The 24,616-nt window shown below is 38.7% G+C and overlaps 1 protein-coding gene across 1 annotated transcript in view; it reads right to left on the bottom strand.

Annotated features, from left to right (window-relative positions):
- The window catches only part of Abca13 (ATP binding cassette subfamily A member 13), a gene marked incomplete at both ends in the record, with an annotated part of 188,208 nt that overhangs the window by 125,974 nt on the left and 37,618 nt on the right, over window positions 1-24,616 (bottom strand). Inside the window, 6 exon segments of the mRNA XM_058573520.1 lie at window positions 155-234; window positions 987-1,150; window positions 5,146-5,264; window positions 12,181-12,290; window positions 14,319-16,130; window positions 17,861-22,618. Coding sequence (XP_058429503.1) covers window positions 155-234; window positions 987-1,150; window positions 5,146-5,264; window positions 12,181-12,290; window positions 14,319-16,130; window positions 17,861-22,618 — 7,043 coding nt within the window.

The raw sequence follows: 24,616 nt of genomic DNA on the forward strand, positions 1-24,616 counted from the left end.
ATAAAGCCCTCAAACATCAGACCAGCCAAGTTCTATTGTCATTTTCACATATACTCTAAGGTTTCCTTTGTATGTTTTATTTTAATAACATTTGAGTGAAAAAAAAACTGATTTTAATTTTTAATCAAGCAAACTTGGAAAGCCACATACTTACTCTCGGTAACTGTAAAATTGCTAAGAAAAGTGATAATGGAATTCCCGGACAACCAAGTCTTCTGGAAGCTTTTGGCCAACCTAAGATGGCAAGAAATTAAAACTAAATTAGGCAAGATAAAATACCAGAAACAATTTTGGTGTGAATAATCCTGCCTTAGTGCCCAGGAGATGAGCCAGATAACAAGATCACATTTCCATAAAATTCCTCTGATAATTAGACACACAATCTCTCCCAATACCACCTGTATGTGAATATCCATTAATACCAACACTGCAATATTTCCTTCTCAGAGACCCTGCCAAGCAAGAAAAATCGGGAAATAAAGATGCATAATAAATAGCTTTTCACAAATGTGAAAGGAACAGACAGAATCTATCAGGAGATGTTTGAGAAATTAGGATATCTGGAGTCAGATGAACATCTCTCTGCGAATGTCATTTGTAGAATACAAAGTCCCCGACATCGTCATCTGAAGGCTTATATTTCTAGAACTCTGAGATAAATTAATTAAATATGAAGCAATCTGAAAATACTTTATACTGTTCATCCACTCATATTTAATACCATATTGTAATATTGGATCATGACATTTTATTCTAATTCCTTGATCACCAGTGAAGTGAGCCTTATGGCAAATGCTGCTCTTACACTTTGCTATTTAAAAACTTAGTTATGGAAAACTGTGATGTTTCGAAAATACATATGTATTCATATGCATATTAATAACATTTAGTGAAGACCCTTATCTGGCTGGATTGCATCATTAAGGAATGCCCGACATCTTTATGAATGAAAGCAGGAGAAGACGTGAGATCCCACTGGTACATACGTGCTCATGTGCTGCTGAACTGTCTCTAGCGGGGGCTGGCATGTGCAGTCCTGGTCAGTGGCATTTTCCAAGTTACTTCTGAAGCTTTCCAAGGTGCTAGAAAGATTTCTGCTAAGACTTTCACAATTTATCTGATTAGGTGAGGACCATATCTTTTCAATTTCCTAGAAAACATAGCAGTGATATAGGTCAGAAACACACACTTAAAAATTTACCTTTGCCCTCACAGTTACATGTATTGTCAGGTTTTTACTTATTCTCGGTCGTCTCAGGAAACAGAAATGGAAAGTCATAGCCATTGCCTCTGTCACTGCAGAGTAAATAGTAGAATTAGCTTTCAGCTACAAAGTAGGGGAGCCCAGGTTTTATTCCTGGCTCTTCCAGGACGCAAGAAGATGGTATGTTCTTCAATACATGGCAGAGAATAAACAACATCCTCCCGAGTGACCAACCTACATTTAGATTACTACAGTATGGTTCCCAGGAACTTGGGCCACTCGGTAGCAAAAGTAAATAATCCAATTATAAAAATTGGCAAAAGTGTTAGATAGACATGTCTCTAAAGAAAACACACAAATGATAAATAGGTACATGAAAAGGTGCTTAACATCATCAATCAGCAGGATAATGCAAATAAAAGTCACAGAGAGATGTCACCTCATACATATTAAGATGACTGTCATCAAAACAACAAGAGATACTAACAAGTTTCCCCAGGTGCAATGGTGCACACCTATAATCTCAGAGATTGGGGAGGCTGAGGCAGGAGGATGGCAAGTTCAAGGCCAGCCTCAGCAACTTAATGAGACCCTGTCTCAAAATTTAAAAGATGAATAAATAAAAAGGGCTGTGGAAATCATGCCAACTGCAATGACATGGATAAACCTAGAAGAAACACTAAGAGTCACAGAAGAAAAAAAGAAAAAAGCCTCATTTAGATGTGAGGTGACCAGTGAGTATCTAGCCATGAAGACTTCATGGGGCATTGGTAGGAGCAGCCAGCCTCTAAGCAGTGCTGCCTGCAACCTGCAGGGGTTCCAGAGGGAGTGGCTGCCTCAGGCCAGTTTCTTCATGGTCTTTTTCAAGGCAGGACTCAGGGCCCACAGACCTCTCTGCTTTCTTTACTTAGATCCCCAGTGTCTATACTATCCTTAAAGACAAATCCCCCTCCAACTTCTCCCTCACCCGTGACCCTGAAGACCTGTGCACAGAACCCATTCAAGGCCAAAGTGTAACCACAGTCAAGCAGAAAGGAAAAGAACAATAGCAATCATAGGTGTGCATCTGAAAGGCAGGGAGATGTCCAGGGTTTGGTCCCAAGGCTCCAGTCTGTGTGCTCATTTCTAGTGACATGCAAAGTATTCCCTTCAACTTTCATCTTCTATTCTTACTTCCAAATGTGGAGCTCTCTAAACCCTCCCCAGTGCACTCACTAAAACATTTCACAGGTCCAATATTCTCCTTCCTGGATAGATGTCCCCGCCTTGTAGCATGACAGTGCCCAGAGACAACCAGTCATATAGGTACAAACAAGTGGCTCCTTAGAGCCAACTCACTTTAAGAATATAGGTTGAATTAAACCTATCTCATGGGGAGCTCTGCCCAGGGAACACTGCCTCATAGAAAAGAACCTCTAGTTTATAACTTGTAATTATATGCAAATTAAATTAAATCCAATACATTTATAGCATTCCCACTATGGATATTATTCTTAAATTTAACAGAATGATAATCATAGAGGGGCTTATAAAGAAGGAACTTGCATAACCTCTCTCCTCAGCAGCAATAACTAATGGGAGAAAAGTTTCAATTTTCTCAGCACAGGTTTACTAGGGTCCAGGAAAGTAGTATCTAGAACAGTTGAGACTGGCATCCATTAAGTTAAACCTTTGGGATAACATAACACCAACCCATGGAAAAGGCAGCACACATCACACTACATTCTGTGGCTAGAACAGGCCTGTATCATCCAGGGACTGGTCAGGTATGTGGACACAGATGGGTCCAAAAGTCTCAATTTAGAGACGTGGTCAGAAATTTGCAGTGCAACCTGGAATTCTGACCACATTCTCCATTTTAGTTTATCTCAGAAGTATAAAGACAGGTTGGGTCCTGTGGTCATTTTTGAAACTTATTTTTGAACCCCATTTAGCTTCTGATAGCTGCTTTCCGCCATCAGGAAAGCAGAACAGCAGAGTAAGGAGCTGAGACACTGAACCTTGAGCTTATCAATTCAGTCAGTGGGGACTTTCACTTCCAAAAGGAACTGGGAAAACAGTGTGTTTAACTATTTAGATATTGAAACAGTAAAGATGGCACTGTGCCCTTTGTCTGCCTTTATCAGGCACAGGAGATTTTGCATCCCATATCCTGGGAAAGAACTATATTTCTAAAAGTCTCCATTTGGTGGTCTAATGGGCACATTCTAACGGTTTTGCATCCTGAGATAGCAACATTCTTTGTTTGTCATCAGAGGAAGGAACTTCAGCTCTTCATCTAAGCTAACCTATTACCAGTCAGAATTCTTGACAACCATATAATAATTTGAAATAAAAATATGATCTTTGAGTTAGTTGTTTCAAAAGTTGGAGTGTCTTGCCAGTTTTATTATCACAAACTTCTCTCAGCATTCAAAAGCTGCAAGTATTTTTTCTTTATTCACATTTAATACAGGCTGAGTATGCTTATTCAAAATGCTTGAGACCTAAAGTTTTGAGGATTTTATTGGATTTGGGAATATTTGCACATACACAATGCACATACATTTCTTAGGAATGGGACCCAAGTCTACACATGAAATTCATTTATGCTTTGCACACACTTTGTACACATAGCCTGGAAGTCACTTTCGTGTGTCCTTGTTCTGACTGTGTCCTGTCCCATGAGGTCAGGTGTGATATTTTCTATCTGTGGTGTCTGTCATGTTGGTGCTCAAAGTTTTAGATTTTGGAGAATTTTGGATTTAGGATTTTTGGATTAAGAATGCTCAACCCATACCTGACAAAGATCTGCATAATCTGAAATTAAAAATTTTATGGTCTAATGGGCTGGGGATATAGCTCAGTTGGTAGAGTGCTTGCCTCATATGCACAAGGCTCTGGGTTCAATCCCAAGTAATAATAATAATAATAATAATAATAATAATAATAATAATTTGATGGCTTAAGTATATCAATGAAAATATGACAAACTACAGGGGCTGCAGTGGCAATTATCTCTCAGGACTCTTAAGGGTATCTGCTCACATATGCTACTCTTCCAAAAGCTGGAGAAATCAGGATCAACAGCTCTCATACTCTTCTCACACTACTGCAGAAGCTCAGTCTTGATCTACTTTGGTATCATTCCTCTTTTCGCTTTCTGGGATAATGCCACACTCACTGGACATATCATTGGGTACAGTCAGCATAAAAACAATAAAGAAGTTCAGAGCTGGTCCTAGCAGAAAGGCAGACTGTGTGGAAAAACTCCATTGAGTCTGTGTGTGGGCCCAGTGGTCCTTAATTCCAAGCAAAAGAGTGGGTCCCAGATGAAAGTCATATTCCATAATTCAACGTTATTTGGAGTCCCTGCCTGGGGATGGACTGGCAAATGTTTAAAAACTAGCTCTCAAAAAAAAATCAATAAATAAAAGATCTGATTTGTAGTACTTGCCAATTCCCAGGGTTTAAACACTCCCACATTGCCTAGTTCAAGCCTTCAACATGACATCACTAAATGTGACCATATAGTGTTTCCATGAGGTAGATGCCACAGAAGCAAATGATATCAGAAGAACAGATATCAATAAAATATACTAAAATAGTTTGGAGTTAATGAGTATTTATTAACTTTATTTTTAACCCAATTTATGTAATCATATATTTATATAAATTGATTGTTAATGATGTTGGCGCTAAACAACCAGCTTGTGAAATGCCTGGTATGTGAAAAAGCAGCTCCCACAACTCAATGCCAGTCAACTTCTGCACAGACTGAAAGAACCTGAACGACAGAAAGAGTGAGGCCTCATTTTGCAAGCCTAACTTTCACCATGACTATATGTGACACAATTGCTCTGGTTATAAGGACCTCGCTGCAAGCTTGCAATACCTTGACTGCCTCGCAGGGGCCCTCAGTAATGAATATGACATTCTCTGAAAAATAGAAGATGACAAACCTGATAGTAGTTGTGCACCAAAGTGACACCTTGGATAGCAGATAAAATGAGATGCCTTATCCCACCTTGCTTGCAACTCAGAGTAGCACACAAAATGTCCTTAGTCAAGGAAGGGTTTTCTGCCAGAGGAAACAGAGAAAAGTAATTAGTAAGCAGTCCTTTCCAGAACTCTCCAGTCCCACAGAATTATTTCTTCAAGATTCAAAACAATGCAAATTCCTAAAAATTTCTTAAATCAAGATGAACTTTCAGATGATAAGGACAAAGCTATGTCTTTAATTTTTTTTAATTGACACAAAGTAATTGTACGTGTGCATAGGATATAAGGCAGCTCTTCAGTACATATATATGAGGGTTAACCATCAGATCAGGATAGCTGGCATATGTATTATCTCAAACATTTATCATTTCTTTATGTTGGGAATATTCAAAACCCTCTATACTAGTCATATTGCAATATTCAACTAATTGTGTCTATTGTACTATAGAACCCCACAAGTTACTCCCCCTATCCAACTGCACCTCTGTATACATGAGCCATCTGTTTCAACATCCCTCTCTCCTTATACATTCCCAAGTCTCTGGTGAATATTATTCAGCTCTCTAACTCTATGAGATCAATATTTTAGCTTCTATGAATAAGTTAAATCATGAGTACTTATCTTTCTGTGCCTGATTATTTTGTTTAATATAAAGTCTTCTAGTTCCATCTATATTTCTGCAAATGACAATTTTATTCTTCTTAACAACTGAGTAATATTCCACTATTTATACATTCCACATTTCCTTTATCCATTAAGGTTGTGTCTTTTAAAGTTCAAATGTAATGAAAGAGTTTTTCCCAAGCTGAATTTATTATATAGAAATCCATTTCCAACCTCTACCTCCCCAAACTGGCCCTTCTTCCTATATTTCCTATAAGTGGAGTACTATTATGGTTCATATATGAGGTATCCCCCAGAAGTTTATGTGTGGAACAATGCAAGAATTTTCAGAGGTGAAATGATTAGATTATGATAGATGTAACCTAATCAGTGGATTAATCTGGTAGGATGTGACTGGAGGAAGTAGGTCACTTGGAGAGTGCCTTGGGGGTTTATATTTCATCCCTTATAAGCACAGTCTCTCTCTCTCTCTCTCTCTCTCTCTCTCTCTCTCTCTCTCTCTCTCTCTCTCTTTCTCTCTCTCTCTCTCTCTTTCTCTCTCTCTCTCTCTCTCTCCCTCTCTGTCTATCCTACCTGGTTTCCTTCTCCTGAGATGCTTTCCTCTGCCATGCCCTTCCACCAAGATGTCCTGCATAAACTCATAAATTCAAGCCCAGAGCTTTGCAGTCAGCCAACCATGGACTGAACCTCTGAAACAGTGAACCACATAAACTTTTCTTTCTCTAAATTATTTTTGTCTTTGGGTCACAGAGATACAAAGTTGAATAAAACAATACCCATTTGTCCCCAGATCGACCAGGACAGTCCTGGTTTTTACCTTCTGTCTTGAAGTAAACAGTAACCTCTTTCTTTCTCTCAAGTGCCCCACATGTCTGCACATGGAGGCCTAGGTCTTTCCATACAACCAATCTCTCCATTTTTTCACTCTACCTCCCAGTTTCTCTAGATTCTGTGCCTTCATCCAGCACCCCAGGTCACATGCCAAACTCCTAGAAGCTCCCACCCATATCTCACCTCTGTAATCTGCCTTCTGCTCTGAGCCACAGGGCTCTTCTTCAAAAAATGAAATGGTCAGAAAGGGAAATCTGCCCAAAGGCTCAAGATTGCATTCAAAATTTTTTCAGAGCCACTAGCTGCCTTCACTCCCTAGAGGGTCCCTACTTTCTGCTTAGTCTGTCTGCACCTTCTACTGGGACTTCCTCTCCCAAACCTACCTTCCTTTCACAGCTCAGCCTCAGGAACACAGCCCCCTACCCACCCTGACCACAGCCCTCCCACTCCCTGTCTGTGCAGATCCATGTCAGCTCAGCTCCCTGCATGATCGTCCACTGCAGGACTCTCTCCTCTGCTGTCATGTGCAGCCAGCACACAGCACCTTCTAGATGATTGGACACTATAGAAAATAAAATTCATCTTTATGAGCAACAAATAGTGAAAAATTAGTTTTGATAAATGATTACATTATTTCTCAAAAGTCATTTTTAAAACAATTTGAGCACAAAAGTATCCAATCTGAGCAGGCTGTGCACCATGAGATTTCAACCCTATGACATTCTGGAAGAGGCAAAATTATGGAAACAGTGAAAAGATCACTGGTTACCAGAAGTTAGGAGGAAAGAAAGGATGAGTAGGTGGAGCACAGAGGATTTGGGGGGAACAGTTAAATGATTGTGTATTATACTAAGGTGGGGGATTTATGTCATGTAGATTTGTTAAAATCCAAGGAACGTCAACACTTGGAGTAAACTGTATTGGACTCTGGGTGATAGTCACATGTCACTGTAGGTTCATCAGTTGTAACAAACATGCCACTCTGATAAAGGCTGTTGACAGTGGGGGAGGGCGCTGTGCTCCTTGGGTAGGGAGTATACTGGATTTTTCTGTACTCCCTGCTCAATTTTCTTGCAAACATAAAACTGCCCAAAAAATAAAATTCATTAATTAAAAAACAGTTTTGAACATATGCAATACAGAATGCATTCTTTCTAGAAACATCCAACCCTGATGCCTTATTTATCTTTTCCCATTAAATATATATTTCACAATTCTTAAGACAGTTCTCTTTATTGTAGAAAATGTTAAATGTGTTTCTTAAGTAATTTCTTATTAAAATGTGGAATAAGAAAGTAAATTGTCAAACATGCCAGAATTTATCTTTGAGTATAAATCGACCCTCTGCTTTAGGAAAAAAACATGAAGTGTGTAGAAATTATGCCATTCAAACCCCAAAGCGGGAGAATGCACCACAAGAAAGCTCATACATATGGCATTAGTCAAGCTCTGTGGACCTTTGCTTCCTCCAGGTGAGACTCCAATGCAGACCAACCTGGCATTTCTGCAATATTAGCTCAGGACTGATGTGGTTATAAGAAAGCAGGCCAGGCTGCCTAGGCATCTAGTCCCCTTCTGACCCTGGATTCCACAATGTCATACAGGAATCATTGCAAGAACACGTGACAAGGGTCTTGACACCTGCAAGAGCCCAGCTCAGCCTGGGTCCCCCCACTTCCCAGAATGCCCTCTTCCTCCTCCCAGCTGTGCTTCTTCAAAGCCCCAGCTCCAGTCCATTCTAGCTGCTCTGGTGCCTCTTCTTGCCTTGGGGACACATTCAGACACCTTCTCTAGCTTCTCTGATCTGCCGGCTCTCTTACAAACCCTTCGTGCTGCTCCCACAAGCCTTATGAACCCCCTGTGATTATCCTCAGCTGGAAAAGGCTCTTCTTCATTGAAAATCCCCGGACAACTAACTCACAATCTATGAGCCACAATTAGCCAGTTTGAGAAACTAGAAGATTAGAGAGATGCCCACTGAGGTTTCTTCTATTTCCATGAGCTTCGCAGGCACGCCTGCAATCATTGTTGACAGACTTAAGGCCACAAGGAGGAGGAAAATGACAACTTCCTTTGTGGAGACACTAAATCAATTCTGAGCATGGCAAAAAAAAAAAAAATGACTTTAACAATGAGGGTAACAGATCTGACTGCTAATCCCTTTGTGTGAAACAAGAGCCATCTGCCTATTTTGGTCTATTAAGCTCTATATCTTCTTCATTGGTTGGCCCTTCTACCTTCTTTAAATTTGTCACTGCCTTCCAATGCTACAGAATGGAATGGCAGTTTAATAGGGAAGGTGAGGTGGCAGTTTAAATGACAGTCATGCTTGGGTTTCCTCGAAATAAAATTGTAAAAATTAACTAAAAATTAACTTTCTGTTTCTAACATCATTAGCAGCTGTAACACAGAATGGCAAAATAAATACAAACTCAGGTACCAAGGAATGTTTAATTCATTTAAAATCCATTAATTTATCTGACTGTGAAATGTCAAAAATAATTATGTCTTCAAACACGGCTGAATTCAATATGCCAGAGAAGCATTCAAGAATCAGAAAGAAGTTTGATTCAAATTTTACCCACGCATGGTCCCCCATGCTGAAATCATTTATGGCCATCCTAGTGTGTACTTAGATAGGTAATGCTTTGTCTTTGATGGCATTTTCACTGTTGGTAATATCTCCCAAATTAGAAATTAGGACTTCCTTTTTTAAAAGGCTATACAAAGTCCCCAGCTGTCAGTCCACTGGGGTTTCCTTTACCTCAATCATGTCCCACTTTCTCCTTCCATTCTTCTCTTTTTTTATATATGTTTTTTGTCTCAGAATATTAACCTCTTCTTTGATTCACTGAAATGTTTGCATTAAATTTTAAAAAGAGATGAGTGAGCCATAAAAACTAATCCTGTCCCTAAACTACCAATTTGCACTTGTGAACCAGCTCTTTGTATATTGGGAAGTGGTCTCCCAATGGCATGCAGGAGACCCAACCTCAGCCTGCACTGTCATGCATGAGGCACCTGCCCTGAGCAAGGGCTCGTGGGGGTCATCTGTGTTCACTGTCATGTTTTATTAAATCCTCTGGATGCTCTTTGAAGCCTATTTTGTTCAAGGCTGAAACAGACTTGGCAGCCTGTCCTGAGTTGCTCAGCTAGCAGGAGGTGCTGAACTCAGCCTGGCAGGTCTCAGAGCACCTGCTCCTTCATTGTACGCTTCCCCTGGCATCACTTACTACAAGGGTCAGTGTGATTCTGTGCCTGGGGACACCTGGGGACAATGAAGGAAGCCTTGCCAGACATAATGTTGCATCATGATCAGCAATCCCTGGCTGCCTGATGCAGCAGTCTTGTAGGCCAGGGGCCCACATACAGGCCTCAACCCTGTGGACCGTGGTACCTGGCATAGGGTGGCACTCACTCACTCACCTACCTAGTCCTCTGAACACATCACTCTGGTGTCTACTGTATCTATGTCAGCATTTTTTCTAGACCCTGGAGAGACACAACAGTGGCCATGCAGGCACACCTCCCTAGTACTCAGGTTTCACCTGACATGCTCCCCATTCCAGGGATGAGTCGCCCAAGGGCTCATCCTCTCCTCCCGCCCTCACTCCCACCCCCATCACCGTATTTGAGCTTCTTCCTAGTATATTTTTAAAATAGAATTTGGCATGCAGATTCCTGCCTAAGACTCGCTTCTCCTCCTTTCTATTCTCAGGTGCATGCTGTTCTACATACCTGGCCCCTAGCTTCAGCCACCCAGACCCAACAGTGAATCTACCCTGGGACCAGGGGCTCTTCCCATCTGATGGAGGATTTTGCCCTCCCTGGGTAAGCCAGACCCTTTTCTCTATGATGTCCTCCCAGCCCCACAGTTTGCTCAATTGTACAAAATGGTCCCAGAGCACATAGACAGCCCATCTACTCTCTCTAATGGTTGAACATTCCTATATGAACAGACTGCTCACTTGGGAATGCTTTTGAACCAAGAGATGAGCCCATGAGGGCCCCTGGCATTTATTCACTCACTCATTCATTTAACAAGCATCAGATATCAGCATCTTATGCTCTATTTCCCATAGGGCAAGTTTATTACCATCAGGCACAGCCCTTATGATCAGAGAAGAGATGCATTCAGAATAGCACATATGGTCATGGCCATAATTGGGAAATTAAGCCCTGAGATTGGAATGCAGGTAGGGCCACCTAACACCTGATGGGGTGGGTCCAGAAGAGCTTTCCAGAGGACATAATAATCTAAAAATAGTAGTACAATAGATTAAAATAGTAATCTAAATAAAAGAAATAATCTAATACTAAAACAGAAAATGTAAGAGAGTGAGAGTATGGAATCAAATGAACTGAGGTGAAGCAGGGAGCTAAAGGAGTAAGGTGAGCCATGGTGGAACTCTATGCAGCAGTAGAAGTTAAGGCCTGCTCAGTCCTCCTTTCAGTCTTCTCTGGTCTGATCAGACCCACCCTCTGCTCCCCCATTTCTCTTCCCTTACCCTCCTCTTCATCTATCTTACCCAGTCTCTCAGGGTCCTTGTTAACTCAGAGTTAACTTAGAGTCCTTGACCCCAGTCTGGGAGACTAGGACATAGGAAGGCAGCAGCATGTGTGTTCAAGTAGAATTACCGTGAACATAGGTGGTCCATTCCATGGACTCAGATATGCACCACAACTTAATGCCTACACATTAGAGAAAGCCCTAAAATAATTACCCTATAATGCAGCTCACAGTACTTACTCTCCATCAAGAGTAGCATTTAAAGGAAATGTGTAGCTAAGAATGCATCAAGTATGACCTTAGTAGATGAATTAATTTAATGACAACATAACCATTCATGATTGCTGGGCGCTATGTTGAATATCATGGAGACACAGGATTTAATGAGAAACTGGTCCTGCTGTCAGTGAGTCTACAGACTCCTGCAGAAAAGGAGGTATCAGAAATGAAAATGTAAGCAATAAGTGCCAGGGCTGGAGGAAATTCAGGTCACTACATGGACCTCTCAGCATACACTAGGGGACTGTATAGTCCATGCCAGGCACTGCAGACACACAAATGTTATGACACAGTTGCGGCCTGCAGGAAAAGTGACTCCAGAACAGTGGGTAGATGTAAGAAATAAGAACATGAAGAGTTGCCTTTGATAAATGTCTCCTTAAATATCTGGCCAGCAAAGGAGGCAGGGGCGGTCCTCCTGAACAAGATGCTCCCAGCTCTAGGACACAGAGCACAGCTTGAGTTTAGGTGGAAGAGACAGGGAAGCATACTCCATGAGTAAGGATACAGAGACCAGAAAGCCCCACACAGTATTAGGAAGGCATTGTCCAATTTGACTGGAGCACACAGTCTGGTGAGGTTGGAGAGGATGGACCAGACCCCTCCGGGTCTTGAGTCTCAAAGTCAAGCTAAGAAGGTTGTGCTTTGTCCTAAAAGAAATTCATGGGAAATCTGTGTATCTCTCTGACAGCCCAGCTCTCAAAACTGGCACAGGGGCATTATCAGGCACATCTTACATAATCAGCCCACCTGCAAAGATAATGAGCACACGCAAAACCACCATCTTCACTTTCTGCAGAATCTCGATGGCTTCAGAGGGCTTCTCCAGCTGCTGCAAAACTCGACACATCTCAACAACACTTAAGAAAAAAAAAAAAGATAATGGCATTTAAGGATAAAAATCTGCAACACATGAGCATTGTTACTGTGTAGTAGGCTAGGCCGTAACACATGTAAGAATTGTCCCCTCTACTCAATCACAGATATCGTACAAGAACACAAGGAAAGCTCAGATAACACAGTCTATGCCTCTAGAAAACCGTTTTTTACTTGTTTGAATCTCTTGAAATGAAAAGGTAAGTGATTAAAGGATCTCAAGACACAATGGCAGCCTCTGTGACAACGTGGATGCATCTGGAAGACGGTTATATTAAGTGAGGAAAGTCAGGGACAGAAAGACAAATATCCCATGTTATCATTCATATGTAGAGTATAAAAAAGTTGTCCTCATAGAAATTCAGAGCAGAATAGTTCCCAGAGGCTGGAAAGAGACCAGGTAGGGATGTGGGGAGGATGTTCCATGGGTTGTTAGAGTAAGAAGCTCTGGTGTTCTATGGCAAAGCAAGACAACTTCAGATAACAATAGTGCTTTGTTTATATCCAAATAGTTAGAAGAGAGGATTTTGAATGTTCTTACCACAAAGAAATGGTAATTGTTTGAAGAGGTATGTATGCTAATTACTCTGGTTTGATCATTATAAAATACATACAGATATTAAAATATCACATTGTACAGCCTAAGTATGTACAACTAACATACATCAATCAAAAAGTAAAATACTGGGTATTAAAAACATGATGGTATGTAGAGCTATGGTGTAAATTCACTCTCTGGCAAACTGAAAAAAAAAAACTTGAGACAAAAGCTGGGAAAGGTAGCAGAATACAACAGTTACTAATAGGGCATTATGTAAAAATGTGGATGTGTAACCGACGTGATTCTGCAATCTGTATTTGGGGTAAAATTGGGAGTTCAAAACCCACTTGAATCAAATGTATGAAATATGTCAAGAGCTTTGTAATGTTTTGAACAACCAATAATAAATAAATAAATAAATAAATAAATAAATAAATAAATAAATAAAAAAGCTGAGATGAAGGAGAACAGGGTTGTCAGGACCACCTCCAGCTGAAAAGAAAATTCCCAGCAAACACTGAAGTCACACACAGTACAGTTTTGGATCCGAAGCAGAGAGGAGATGAGCCAGAGATATCTGGAAGCCAGCATTCAAGTTTTGAGGTAATGATAGTTCTTTTGCCCAAGGGATACCTGTTTCATTAGCTAAGGACATCCTTCCAAGCTATAAAAAATTACTGGATTTGAGAGACAGTTTCATAGCAACAGAACTAAAAGAAAATAGCTCAGTATGTCTGGTGAGAAATGAACAAGGGTTCAGAGTGTATCTCTAATCTCCATGGGGGGCTGAGATAAAGGGAGAGACAGGCTGGGACAATGGACTCTCCGAAAAGTCTCCTCACATTCAGGAAGGGCAGATACAGAAAATGCAGCACCTCTGGGGCTCTGCACACCAAGAGAAGTAAGTTGTCCCACCTAAGGCAGCAGATTGTTTCCAGAGCACAGCAGCTAATAGGACTGGAACTCTTAAGAACAGGTTTTCTTTGACCCAACATTTAGGAGTGGAAGGGCTTAGAGGTGATCAATCATTTAGAGTTAGATTGAATCTAAAGAAAGCAGAAGCCAACAAGCTGCCTGGAGCATTCCTGTGGTTGGTTAAAACTACAACTGCAATGTTCTGTGTGAAGTGGGTGACACACACATATTCTTGGGCTAAATATCCAATAGTAGGACCCTTGTTTGATAGAGTATGTGCACAGAAAAAAAAAATTGTTGATGTGCCAAGTAAATAGAATACAATGATTTTGCTTTTGAGAATAATTTACTTTTGAAAACTTTTTGAGGGAAACCAAATCATCTGAATGCCAAATAATGAAAAGAAAAGACTGGATGGACTCAAATCACTCCATGTTAGAAGCCAACTTCAGAGCGTGATGAAAGTCAAAGGTCACTTACCCTGATTCACTGTTACTCCTATAAAGCTACTGAAGTGAGGGGGGGGGGCGGGGAATGGAGTTAGGTGTTTGATTACCTTTCATCTGTCAGTGAGACTTTCTGCCAGTATTCAATCAATACAAATAATCTCCTCAGGTATTTCTTGAAACATGATAACGGTCTGAAGCCATAAGGAAAATCCATCATATCTTGTTGGGGCCAGTCTTCTTTGGCCGACATGCCATTCTTTCCAATGGCTGCCTGAAGAAAAATCTCCAAGACTGGATGAAATACAGTTCTAATGGAATTTGCCCACCGGGAGTTGTTGGGGAGGAGCCCTTTCCTGGAGAGAGCTATTCTACTTAGCACAAACTGGGTTGCTTTCTCAAGTTGATGATGGGTTATATTCTCAATCAAAGACATATTGAGAGAAAAACCTTTACTTAAATAATCTCCATACTCACTTTCAATTCCACTGGAGGCCTGTACAACTCTTTCTATGGTTTTCAAAAGGTTATCTGGATGCTGAGCAAATGTCAGGAATAGATTAAAAACACCCCAGTTATCCTTCTTCAAGCTATTCCAAAGAATTTCTAAAGTAAAATTAACCGCCATTTTCCAGTAAGTTCCTATTTCTGTGCTGCTTTCTGTTAACATTTTATCCAAGAAAAGAATCACTTCATGAATCCTTTCCTGCTCAGTATCTTGAGGGCTAGAATTTGGATTAAGCTGTAAAAAGTCCATTTGACTGGTAATGTTATTTATAGGAACTAAGCAATCCAGAATTTCTTCCCATAAATTGACAGAATCCCTAGAAAATACTTGAGACACATTACTAAATGCCACCATAAGATGCTCCAAAACCCCCAAATCAATTTTTGTAGAAGTTAAAAATTCAGCCATTTCTTCCAAAATATCAGAAAAGTCCTTGGATTGGTTCACGTAGGACAGTATGATAGATGACATACTGAAAATATCAGAGTCTTGTGAAATATTAGGTTTGACCCCAATCATCCCAAAGGCCAAGTCAAGAAATGGCAGTAATGAATCATTTATCTTTTCAAATATAAAATGATCTACTTTTTTCAAAGTAGTTATTTTCTTCACAAGATGTTGAACACTTTGGTGCATAAAGGAATAGAGAGTGTCAAAGAATTTCATGGTGTCCTTGGTACTAGAGATGAAATGAGTGTCAAAAATCATGGCCATCTGCCCTGAAACTTTCTTAGCTAGTTTGAGAAATTTCACAGTGGAGTCCACTGATATGGCAAGATCTCTCAGCTCAGCACTGTCACTCAAAAGCATGGTCAGAGTTCTAGACATTTCTAAGAGAGGTTCTAGGACATGACTATTTTCAGAAGCTCTAGAAATAACACCAAGTAATCTCTTAGTAATTTCTAATGTTTCTCTGTTTCTTAGAAGATTTGAGTTATGTATAAAGGAAAGCAAATTGGTTAGGTTAGAAAGTATAACTTCTTGGAGTGTAGGATATAAGGTATGGAAGTCCTTATTTAGAGAGTTTAAAAGAGTATCCATAAGATTGGCTATCTCTGTGGAACTTTCTCTCATGAGATGAAGAACTGACCTGAGATTTTGGTTAAGTTTGAAGAGCTCCTCAGTACTATTTATATGGAAAAGCAACTGACTCACCACTGTAAGGAAATTATCTTCAGACTTATTTTTCATTGAGGTTTCCCTTACAAAGGCATGCAATAAATCTTTTATGAATTCCATTCCTTGATGGTTATCAAAATAAAGTTCTCCATTGTCTAATATAAATGAGCTTTTGATTAAGTGATATATAGTCTCCTTTAAACTTGAGAAAAAATCCATGAATTTGTCTTCATTCTTCAAGGTAAGAAATTGATCCAATTTCAGAACTTCTAGAATTTTATCTTTTGGAAAAAAACTGAAAATATATATACATATATATTTTAATTTCATATTTAATACATTAGCAATAAAATGACTTAAATATATAGTGACTATTATTTTATTTGTTTTATAATAAAATAACATCATGAAATTATAACATTGAATGAAAGATGATATGCTAAAATAATTCTATATCGCAATTAATATTTTTGTTGTCAAATAATGAAGAGTGAAGGGATTTCATGAAGAATTCTATTACAATTCTTTGAACCTAACAATTTAAAAAGCCACTTATTTTTGTATTTAGAAAAGAGGCAAAACGATTACAAAGTGGTTCTGAAGAAGTAGAAAGCGTATTTATATTTTTCTGAATTTTAAAAAAATAATAGCAGATCACTTGAACACTGATGATTTTGTAATCCATCAACTTGACTTGGCTAGACAATAGGCCCCGAATGCCCTTTTTTGTATGTCTCTGAGCTTAGTGGTCCACAATAAAGAGTCCCTCCTGCAGTTGAAGGATATACAGGAGTCAGAGGCCATTTTGTAGCATTAATATGCCTCCTACCAGCTATTCAATCCAACACTAATCTAGTGTTGGAAAACAGATTTGGCAGATGTGATTTAAATCCCTACTCAGTTAATTTCAAATTAGCCAGAAGAGACATTATCCTAGGTGGGCCTGACATAATCAGCTAGAAGGTTGGTTGTAAAAGAGTGTGGGTTTTGCCTTACCTAAAGACTCTGACCGCAGCTCGGTAGGCACTTGGTCTCTCCTGCCCCTGAGTCTTCCTCTTGACCACCATTTGGGGCCACAAGCTTGATTTCATGCCTCTAGTGTTCCAGCTGGCTATGACATTTCCCCCCTGACAGCCTTCCCTAGTGATTTTGAACTTGCTTATCCAGTGCCCAAATTTATATGAGCCCATTCTTTCAATTCAGTCTTTGCTGGTTCCATGGTTACAGTCAGGACTGTAACAAAATGGAATAAATTGTAATTTCCCTCCAACATTTTACTAATAAGCTTCAAAGAGATTTTTTTTTTTAAATACATGGATAAAAGTAATGTGACTATTGATTTTAGTGCTTCCAAATGTAAACAACACACTAGATGAACTGGAATAAAAATATATAAACCCTTTATGTGTGATGGGTTAATACAGTTAATACAGCAATTCAAATTATGACCCTCCTATATGTGAATATTCATCCATAAAAACTAATTTTTCAGTTCCATATAAAATGGAATTTCAGGCCAGATGGGGTGGCTCACGCCTATAATCCTAGCAGCTCAGGGGGCAGTGGCAGGAGGATCATGAGTTCAAAGTCAGCCTCAGCAATTTAGTGAGGCACTATGCAACTCAAAGAGACCCTATCTCTAATAAAATGCAAAATAGGGCTAGGGATGTAGCTCAGTGGTCAAGTGCCCCTAAATTCAATCCACAGTACCCCCAAAATAAATAAATTAATTAAATAGTATTCAATAATTGTTTTTATCATCTAAAAAGTAGAAAAATATATATGACTACTTATCACAGGATAGGCCTAAATGCTTACTATTTAAGTAGAAATAACGAAATTATTTTACTTTGATATTTTGATAAAATTCTTATGAAGACACATTCACTTTAAATATCATTCAAAATTTTTAGTGTACAATTGTCATTTATTAGCATTTTTGTACTCCAGAAAAGAAAGTGGTTTGAGACGTACTGCAATTGAATGAACTATGTACAAAGCAAAAATACAAACCAAACCACTCACCTCATCTCTGCAATAGCATCTTGGTGGAAGTCTTTTAGCAAAAGAGATATTTTGTTCTCAGAATTTCCCTTTAGTAAAGGGGGAAAGAATGTTCTCAAAAACTGTTCTATGAAATCCACTGTGCTCCTTGGAGGGAGAATGGTTTTCCCACTATGGTCCGATGGCATGTGGTTCAAGGTGAGGTTAATTAAATTCATTATTTGAAGGTCAGCATCACTTAAATTTGGGGCCAATTCTTGGGACCTCCCAGCTAAGTTATTGATGGAATTAATCAGAATGCTTTCAAGAAGCAACTGAACAACCGAGAAATTGGTTAGCTGCTCTTGATTTAGCAGATGAGTAAGAAAGTCAACGTCAAAATCACCTTCTCTGGAAATGTTTTTCAGATAATGCAAATAGTTAGTCATATCTTTAGTTACATCATCAGTTGAACTCTCGATGGTCACAGGAACAAATAATGTTTGTGTCAATTTGGAGTAATCTTCATTTGCAATTTCATGAAGCCAGTTTTTTGTGTCCAACAGAAAATCTTCATCAATTTCTAATGTCCCCAATGATGATGAATCCATGCTTTCCAGAAAGTGGGAAAGTTGTGAAACTAAGCTTTGAAGGGCCATGGAGTTTATACTTTGGATTTCCTTTTTAATTATAGAGAACAGGTGCCTAATACTAAAGTCATGGGTTAGGTCTTTCATGGTTTGTTTAAAGTCAAGCCATAGTTCTTCAAGGTTGTAAATAGCTTCACTATTTTTAATAAAACTTGTTAATGCTTCTAAACCACCACCCATGAGACTTGCATTCAGAAGAATTGTGATTGGAAGGAGTGAATAAGGCCTGTTATCTTCTAGACTCCAATCCCCAGAAATCAACTTGATCATCCTTTCCAAATTTAAGGAAATATTATTTCGGACAAATGCCTCTGTTCCCTCAGTAATGTTAAAAATCTTATTTACACCAGCCAGTTTGTTAAGAATGTTTTCCCCAGAAGCAGCTTTTGTCAAATTGACACGTTTTAGCTTTTCTATGATTTGCAAAACAACTTGCTTTATGGGACCACCAGGACAATGTTCAGCAATGCTGTCATTACTTTGATTTCCAGAAAGTGAGACAAATGGTAACACCTTATGCCAAAATTCTTGCACAGTTTTCATCAGAGAGGTTTTAGCATGAAAGACTTCGGACAGTGCTAGAAGGATGGAATTCCAGTCTGCTAATTCATGAATCACACAAATCATTTTCCTACTTATTTCCATTCGTGAACTTTCATTTGAACATTGTGAATCTTCACCTGGGGGAGACAGGTGGAGATGGTCAAGTATTATGGCCACTTGGTGATAAAAGGAAGAAGACATAAGCCCATGGACTTCACAGGCTTCCAATTTTGGATTCTGCTGAAATCCAGAAGTTGTATGATTCCAGCACCAAACCACAGGAAGGCAGTTTAAAGCCTCTGAGACAATGGCTGGTTGGTCTGATATTAATGTGATTGTATGCAGAAGAGCTTTTATCGCACCAGCAAAGTCCTTCTTGGTGATGTTTGAAATGCTGATGCCGTGAAGGAGTGTGAAGTTATAGACATCCTTGAGGGCCTCTGTGATGTTTTTGTCAGCCACTCTCTGCAGGAGACTCACAACATGAGGAAGAGCATAATACAAATCCACCACTGTGTTCACATCATCCTTGGGAAACAGGCGAGAGAGCTTGAGCAGATGATTGACATTCCAAGCATGGGAGCTGTCTGCGAATTTCTCCATCAAGCCAAAAAGCAAGTTGACCCCTGAATTGCTGGTATCTAATCTACTGAGATTCTTGAAGAAATCCCCAAGGCCTTCACTAATGTGTTCAAGCTGATCTACTAAAAGGTCTATGTCTGCCTTCTTGAGAGTACGCATGAGAGAAGCCACCTTCTTTAAAACTTGAGCATGACCTGAATTTTGTGGGATATTGTGAGAAACAGTGGGCACTAAGGAATTGAACACATTCTTCATCAACTGAATAACAAGATCCACAACTCTCATTAGTTCATGTGAAATTGTTTCTGGTGGGTTTTGAAGATCATGAGATAAGTTGAAGAAGGCAAGGTAACTAGCTAAATGATAAACTGAATTGCCTAAACTCTTTATATCATTTTCCTTTGGACTGGTAGCAAATATGTTAAAATAATTTTCAGTTTCAGAAGAGGAATTATTTTCCAGGATATTAGAGAAAATATCTTTTACAAGTTTCTGAATTTCCTTCCCCAGTGCTATCAAATGCAGCCAAAGATTTTGAAACTGGTTAGGAATTTCCTGTGACATTGCTATGGGTCTTAAAACTAATTCATTAAAATACTTCCAGTTGGATTGGGAAACAAAATCAAAGTCTCTTGTTAAGTTGTTTATAACCATCCTTACTTGGTTTGTGGAATCATTCAAAAGAGCTAATAAAATCTCAAATTTTGGTACCTTCTCGTTTTCAAAGACTGTATTAAGTACAATATTTAGAAAGTCAGTTATGTCTTCCAAGTAAATATTTACACAACTTATGTTGGACTCACCCAAGGAACAAAGTGGTTTCTTTATATGTATCAGCCAAGTTACCATTTTCAATGTAGAGTTCATTTTGTTGTCCATATCTTTGAAACTCCCCAAAATACTGTGAAGATAACCTTGTGAAAAACTTGAATTATATATTACATACAAACGGTTGATGGCATCTATCCATGCCATGCATCCTCTCAGTTTGCTAACTGTGTTCTCAGAGGAGAATGTGCAATTTAACATGTCCAGAATACGTACTATCCGCTGAGAGCTATTTACATGAAATAAGCCTTCTTCTAAAATCAACTCAGTTACATTTTGGAAAACATCAGCACAGGACAATAAATCTTGATCATGGGACACATTTCTAAGAACTAATATTGTTTCTCTTAGCTCAGTGATCACACTTTGAAATTTGTTATTTCCATGATATGTGAGATTATTTAAAAGAAAATGATTTATCGGGTCTACGTTACTACCCACATATTCTGAGGTCTGGCTTAACTCAATGAAAACCTCCAGCAGAGAATATAATAACTCTCTGCTTGTGTTTGTGCTCAATGGAAGTGTCTCTAGCTGGTGCAGGGTGGTTTCCATGGTGAAAAGGGTTTTCTCTACTTGGTCCAAGGTAAGTGATTTTACTGCAACTAATGCATCACCTAATGCTACCCAGAGATCCCTGAGATCCAGCAAGTCATGCCAATCCTGAAAATTATCAGCTTGAGTCACACTTTTAAACAAATTTATTATGAGTCTAGCTGCATGGTGGGTGGGAAAGACTCCCTGGCAGCTTTCAGAAATTTTCACATCATTTTCCAATTCATCCAAAAGCTGAGTGAGCCCTACATGAAGAGAAGTGAAGATATTCAGGTCAAACTTAAATATTTGAGATATGCTTCCCCAGATTTCAGTCCACATTTGAAGCCATGAAATGGTACAGTGAATGGCCAGAAACTCATTCAACACACTGACATTTGCTGAGAGGTCTGAAAAAATTTGTGACCATGGAAGACTAAATGAAGATCCCTTATCTGTTAAATAATTCATAGAGGAAATGGTTTCATTATCCAAAACAAAACATTCATCACCCAACAGGGCTTCTACTGAACCATTGAAGAGCTGACTGACATATTGAAATAAAGACATGCGAAAACCTTCATCTGCTATGAGCAGCTGTTTGAGGCCTGTCAAGGTAGCATGGATCACTTCTAATTCTTGGCCTTCTGTAGACATCAGGGATTGAGCTTGAAGCTCCAAAAAGTTAAAAACTGAAAACAACTGCTGACAATAAGATACTTCAGAAATTCCCCCAAGAATCTCTGCAGTCTCAGATAAAAATTCAAATGCTTTACTGATGTTTTGGAAATTAAATTGCTTTATGATGTTCAAAATATGTCTTGAGATTTGGGTAAGGTACATTAGCAGAGAATCTCTACTCCGTAGGCTCAAGAATTTATAAATATATTGGTAAAAGGAAGAATAAATTTGCAGAAGTAAAGCTGAATCCTTGTCTTTGAAGACATTTAGGTATATGTGTGTCAAAATGTTATCAACTTCTTGTTTCTGAGGTTCAGAGAGGGCTGAGAAAATATCAGATGCATTCTTTACAACATAGACCGTGTCCAGAACTTCTGAGACTTGTTCCTGCCTAAGTAATCCAAATTCGTAGAGACTATTCATCACAGTTTCACTTAAATGTACAAAATCTATGTTCACTGCTGGTGATTCTGACCAATTTGAGTGGGATAAATGGGAAAAGTTTATGCTTTTACTAAAAATTTTCTCATTTTCTGGAACAGAAGAATTTAAAAGTGAAGAAAAATTTTCCAGTTTAGCCTTTTCTCCTTTAGAAATACCATACAGCCATAATTCTAGAAGTTTGGGGTTAATTTCAAGAAGTATTAATTCCAAGAATCTCAAAATATTTTCAGGTTGGTTCTTCATCCAGTGACTTCCACCAGTTTGCAGTTTTTCAATCACCTCTTTCCCAAATTCTAAAAGCTCCTGAGCTTCAAAAGCAGGTGGGTCTGTCTCTAAACTCCACAAAACACTTCTATTTAGAACTTCCTTGTTGAGAGATGAGTTGTGGAATTTGGGAACCCTGAAGGAGTTGAAAGGATTAGGTAGTAATAATTTCTCCCAAAATTCCACAGATGATAAAAGAAAGTTCATCTGTTCATCCTCAGAGACATGAAACTTCTTTTCCATCACCAGAAGGTGCTTTGTGCAGTTTAAGGCCCTACAACATTAATAGAATTGTTTTAGTATCAGAAAGAAAAAAAAATTATTCAATGTATCAAATTTCTAAGGTACTGGTCACAGTAAACCTAAGTGAAATATTTACTAGACAATACATTTTCCAGTAGACATAAAAACTAATGTGATCATTTGAAAATGTTTTAGAATTCCACAACACAGTTGCATATCTTCAGATTTAAATGTTTCCTACAATCAAAAAGAATGTGTGCTAAAATTTTTCTTCTGTGAATTCATAGGTAAACGATATTCATTGTTAAAGAAAAGATTGCTGTTTATTTCAGAAGAATCTTAGGATTCATTTTCTCATTTCATCTCAAAATGTCTTGGGCTATCAAGGTAGTTCAAATAGTGAGACACATCAGAAATGGTGCCTGTATGATTTAAGGAAAACTTTTGGGATTCCTTGTGCCAGGAGGCAATTCCAATTCTCTTTTATGTTAGATGGGGTACTTCCTCTCAAGGTTTTTATTTTTAAAATACAAAGAGTTCTCAGAAAAGCAAATCAGAGTTTGTGAGATGTGCACTCTTGCAGAACGAACTTAAAACTCAGAAGTCACAGCCACTTTGGAAATCCATGAATGATCTGACTTTAGATCATATCTAAAGTCAGATCACTAAGACTTTAGAAAGGTTATGTGATATGAATATTTGATAAGTGTCTACACTGCATTGGCTCAGGCAGCCCTGACACCAACATGTTGATACCTCTGCAGTGACACCTGTGAAAGATATCACCATGTTGGGTCACCAGACCTGAAACAATTGCACATGGTTCAGGTGGTATCCCTGCTGTGTGTTTTATGATGCCAGCCATAAGAACAGCTTTTATTGCCAGACTTCAAATGAGTTCAGAATTATGGATAAAGAATTTCAGACTTTATTGGATATTAATGCCTAGATAGGTAAATTCCTCTCTAACTTCTTTAACACTCCATGTCTGGCATAGGGTACTACAGAGAAGATCAAATACACGAATGTTATTGTCCTCTCTAATATCTAAGATCAGAGCACTATGTATCTAGTGCATTATATATGTGCATATATGTATGTATACATACATACATGTACATGTGCGTACACATGTTTAATATATATACAGGTGTGTATACACATATATACACACATATACATACACATATGTATATATGCCTAATTGCAGTGTCAATTGTTGTTTGTAAAATAGAGTGGCTATTTTGAAAAAAAATTCCCTATCAGTACCAGTAATAACATTACCACATTTGTTCATATCACTTTACAGTTAATGAAGCACTTTCACAAGTATAATCTTCTTTCTTTCCTACAACAGCCTTTTGAAGTACACATCATTATTTCTATTTCATAGAAAAAGAAATATTTCAAAAACTTTTTAATTTAACCATACTGTTAGTACATGGCATGGACAGGACATGGCCCAAGTTTTCAGATTTTGAATTCAGTTTTGTATGCTAGGCAAGCACTCTACCACTGAGCCACACCCACACACATACCCTTGAATTTAACTTTCTACATTAATTGCACTTAATTTCCAATGTGGTTTTTTGTTGTTGTTGTTGTTGGTTATTAGATCAATATCTAATTATCTAGCCTCTTTCACGAAAGACACTGCACTGGTTGTAATGGGTATAAAAATGAATATCATTGGAACACATCTAGACTACTTTGATTGTCCTCTTTTGTTTTAGTCATCTTTTTTGCTACTGTGACAAAGGATCCAAACAGAACATTTTTAAGGGAGGAAAAATTTATTTGACTGTTCACGGTTTCAGAGATCTTAGTCCATAGAAGGCTGGCTCCATTTCTTGGGGCTTGAGATGAGGCTGAACATCATGGTGGAGTGTGTGGCAGAGGGAAGCAGCCTTTCAAGATACAAAATATATACCTGTCCCATAGCCACGTCATCAATTAACCATTCCTCCAGCCACATCCCACCTGCCTCCAGTTACCAATTAATCCCATCCTGGATTAATTCACTGATTAG

The sequence above is a fragment of the Marmota monax genome, unplaced genomic scaffold (genome assembly GCF_021218885.2).
Source record: "Marmota monax isolate L192 unplaced genomic scaffold, Marmota_monax_Labrador192_F-V1.1 WCK01_AAM20220418_F8-fsc00656, whole genome shotgun sequence".
Taxonomy (NCBI): Eukaryota; Metazoa; Chordata; class Mammalia; order Rodentia; family Sciuridae; genus Marmota; species Marmota monax.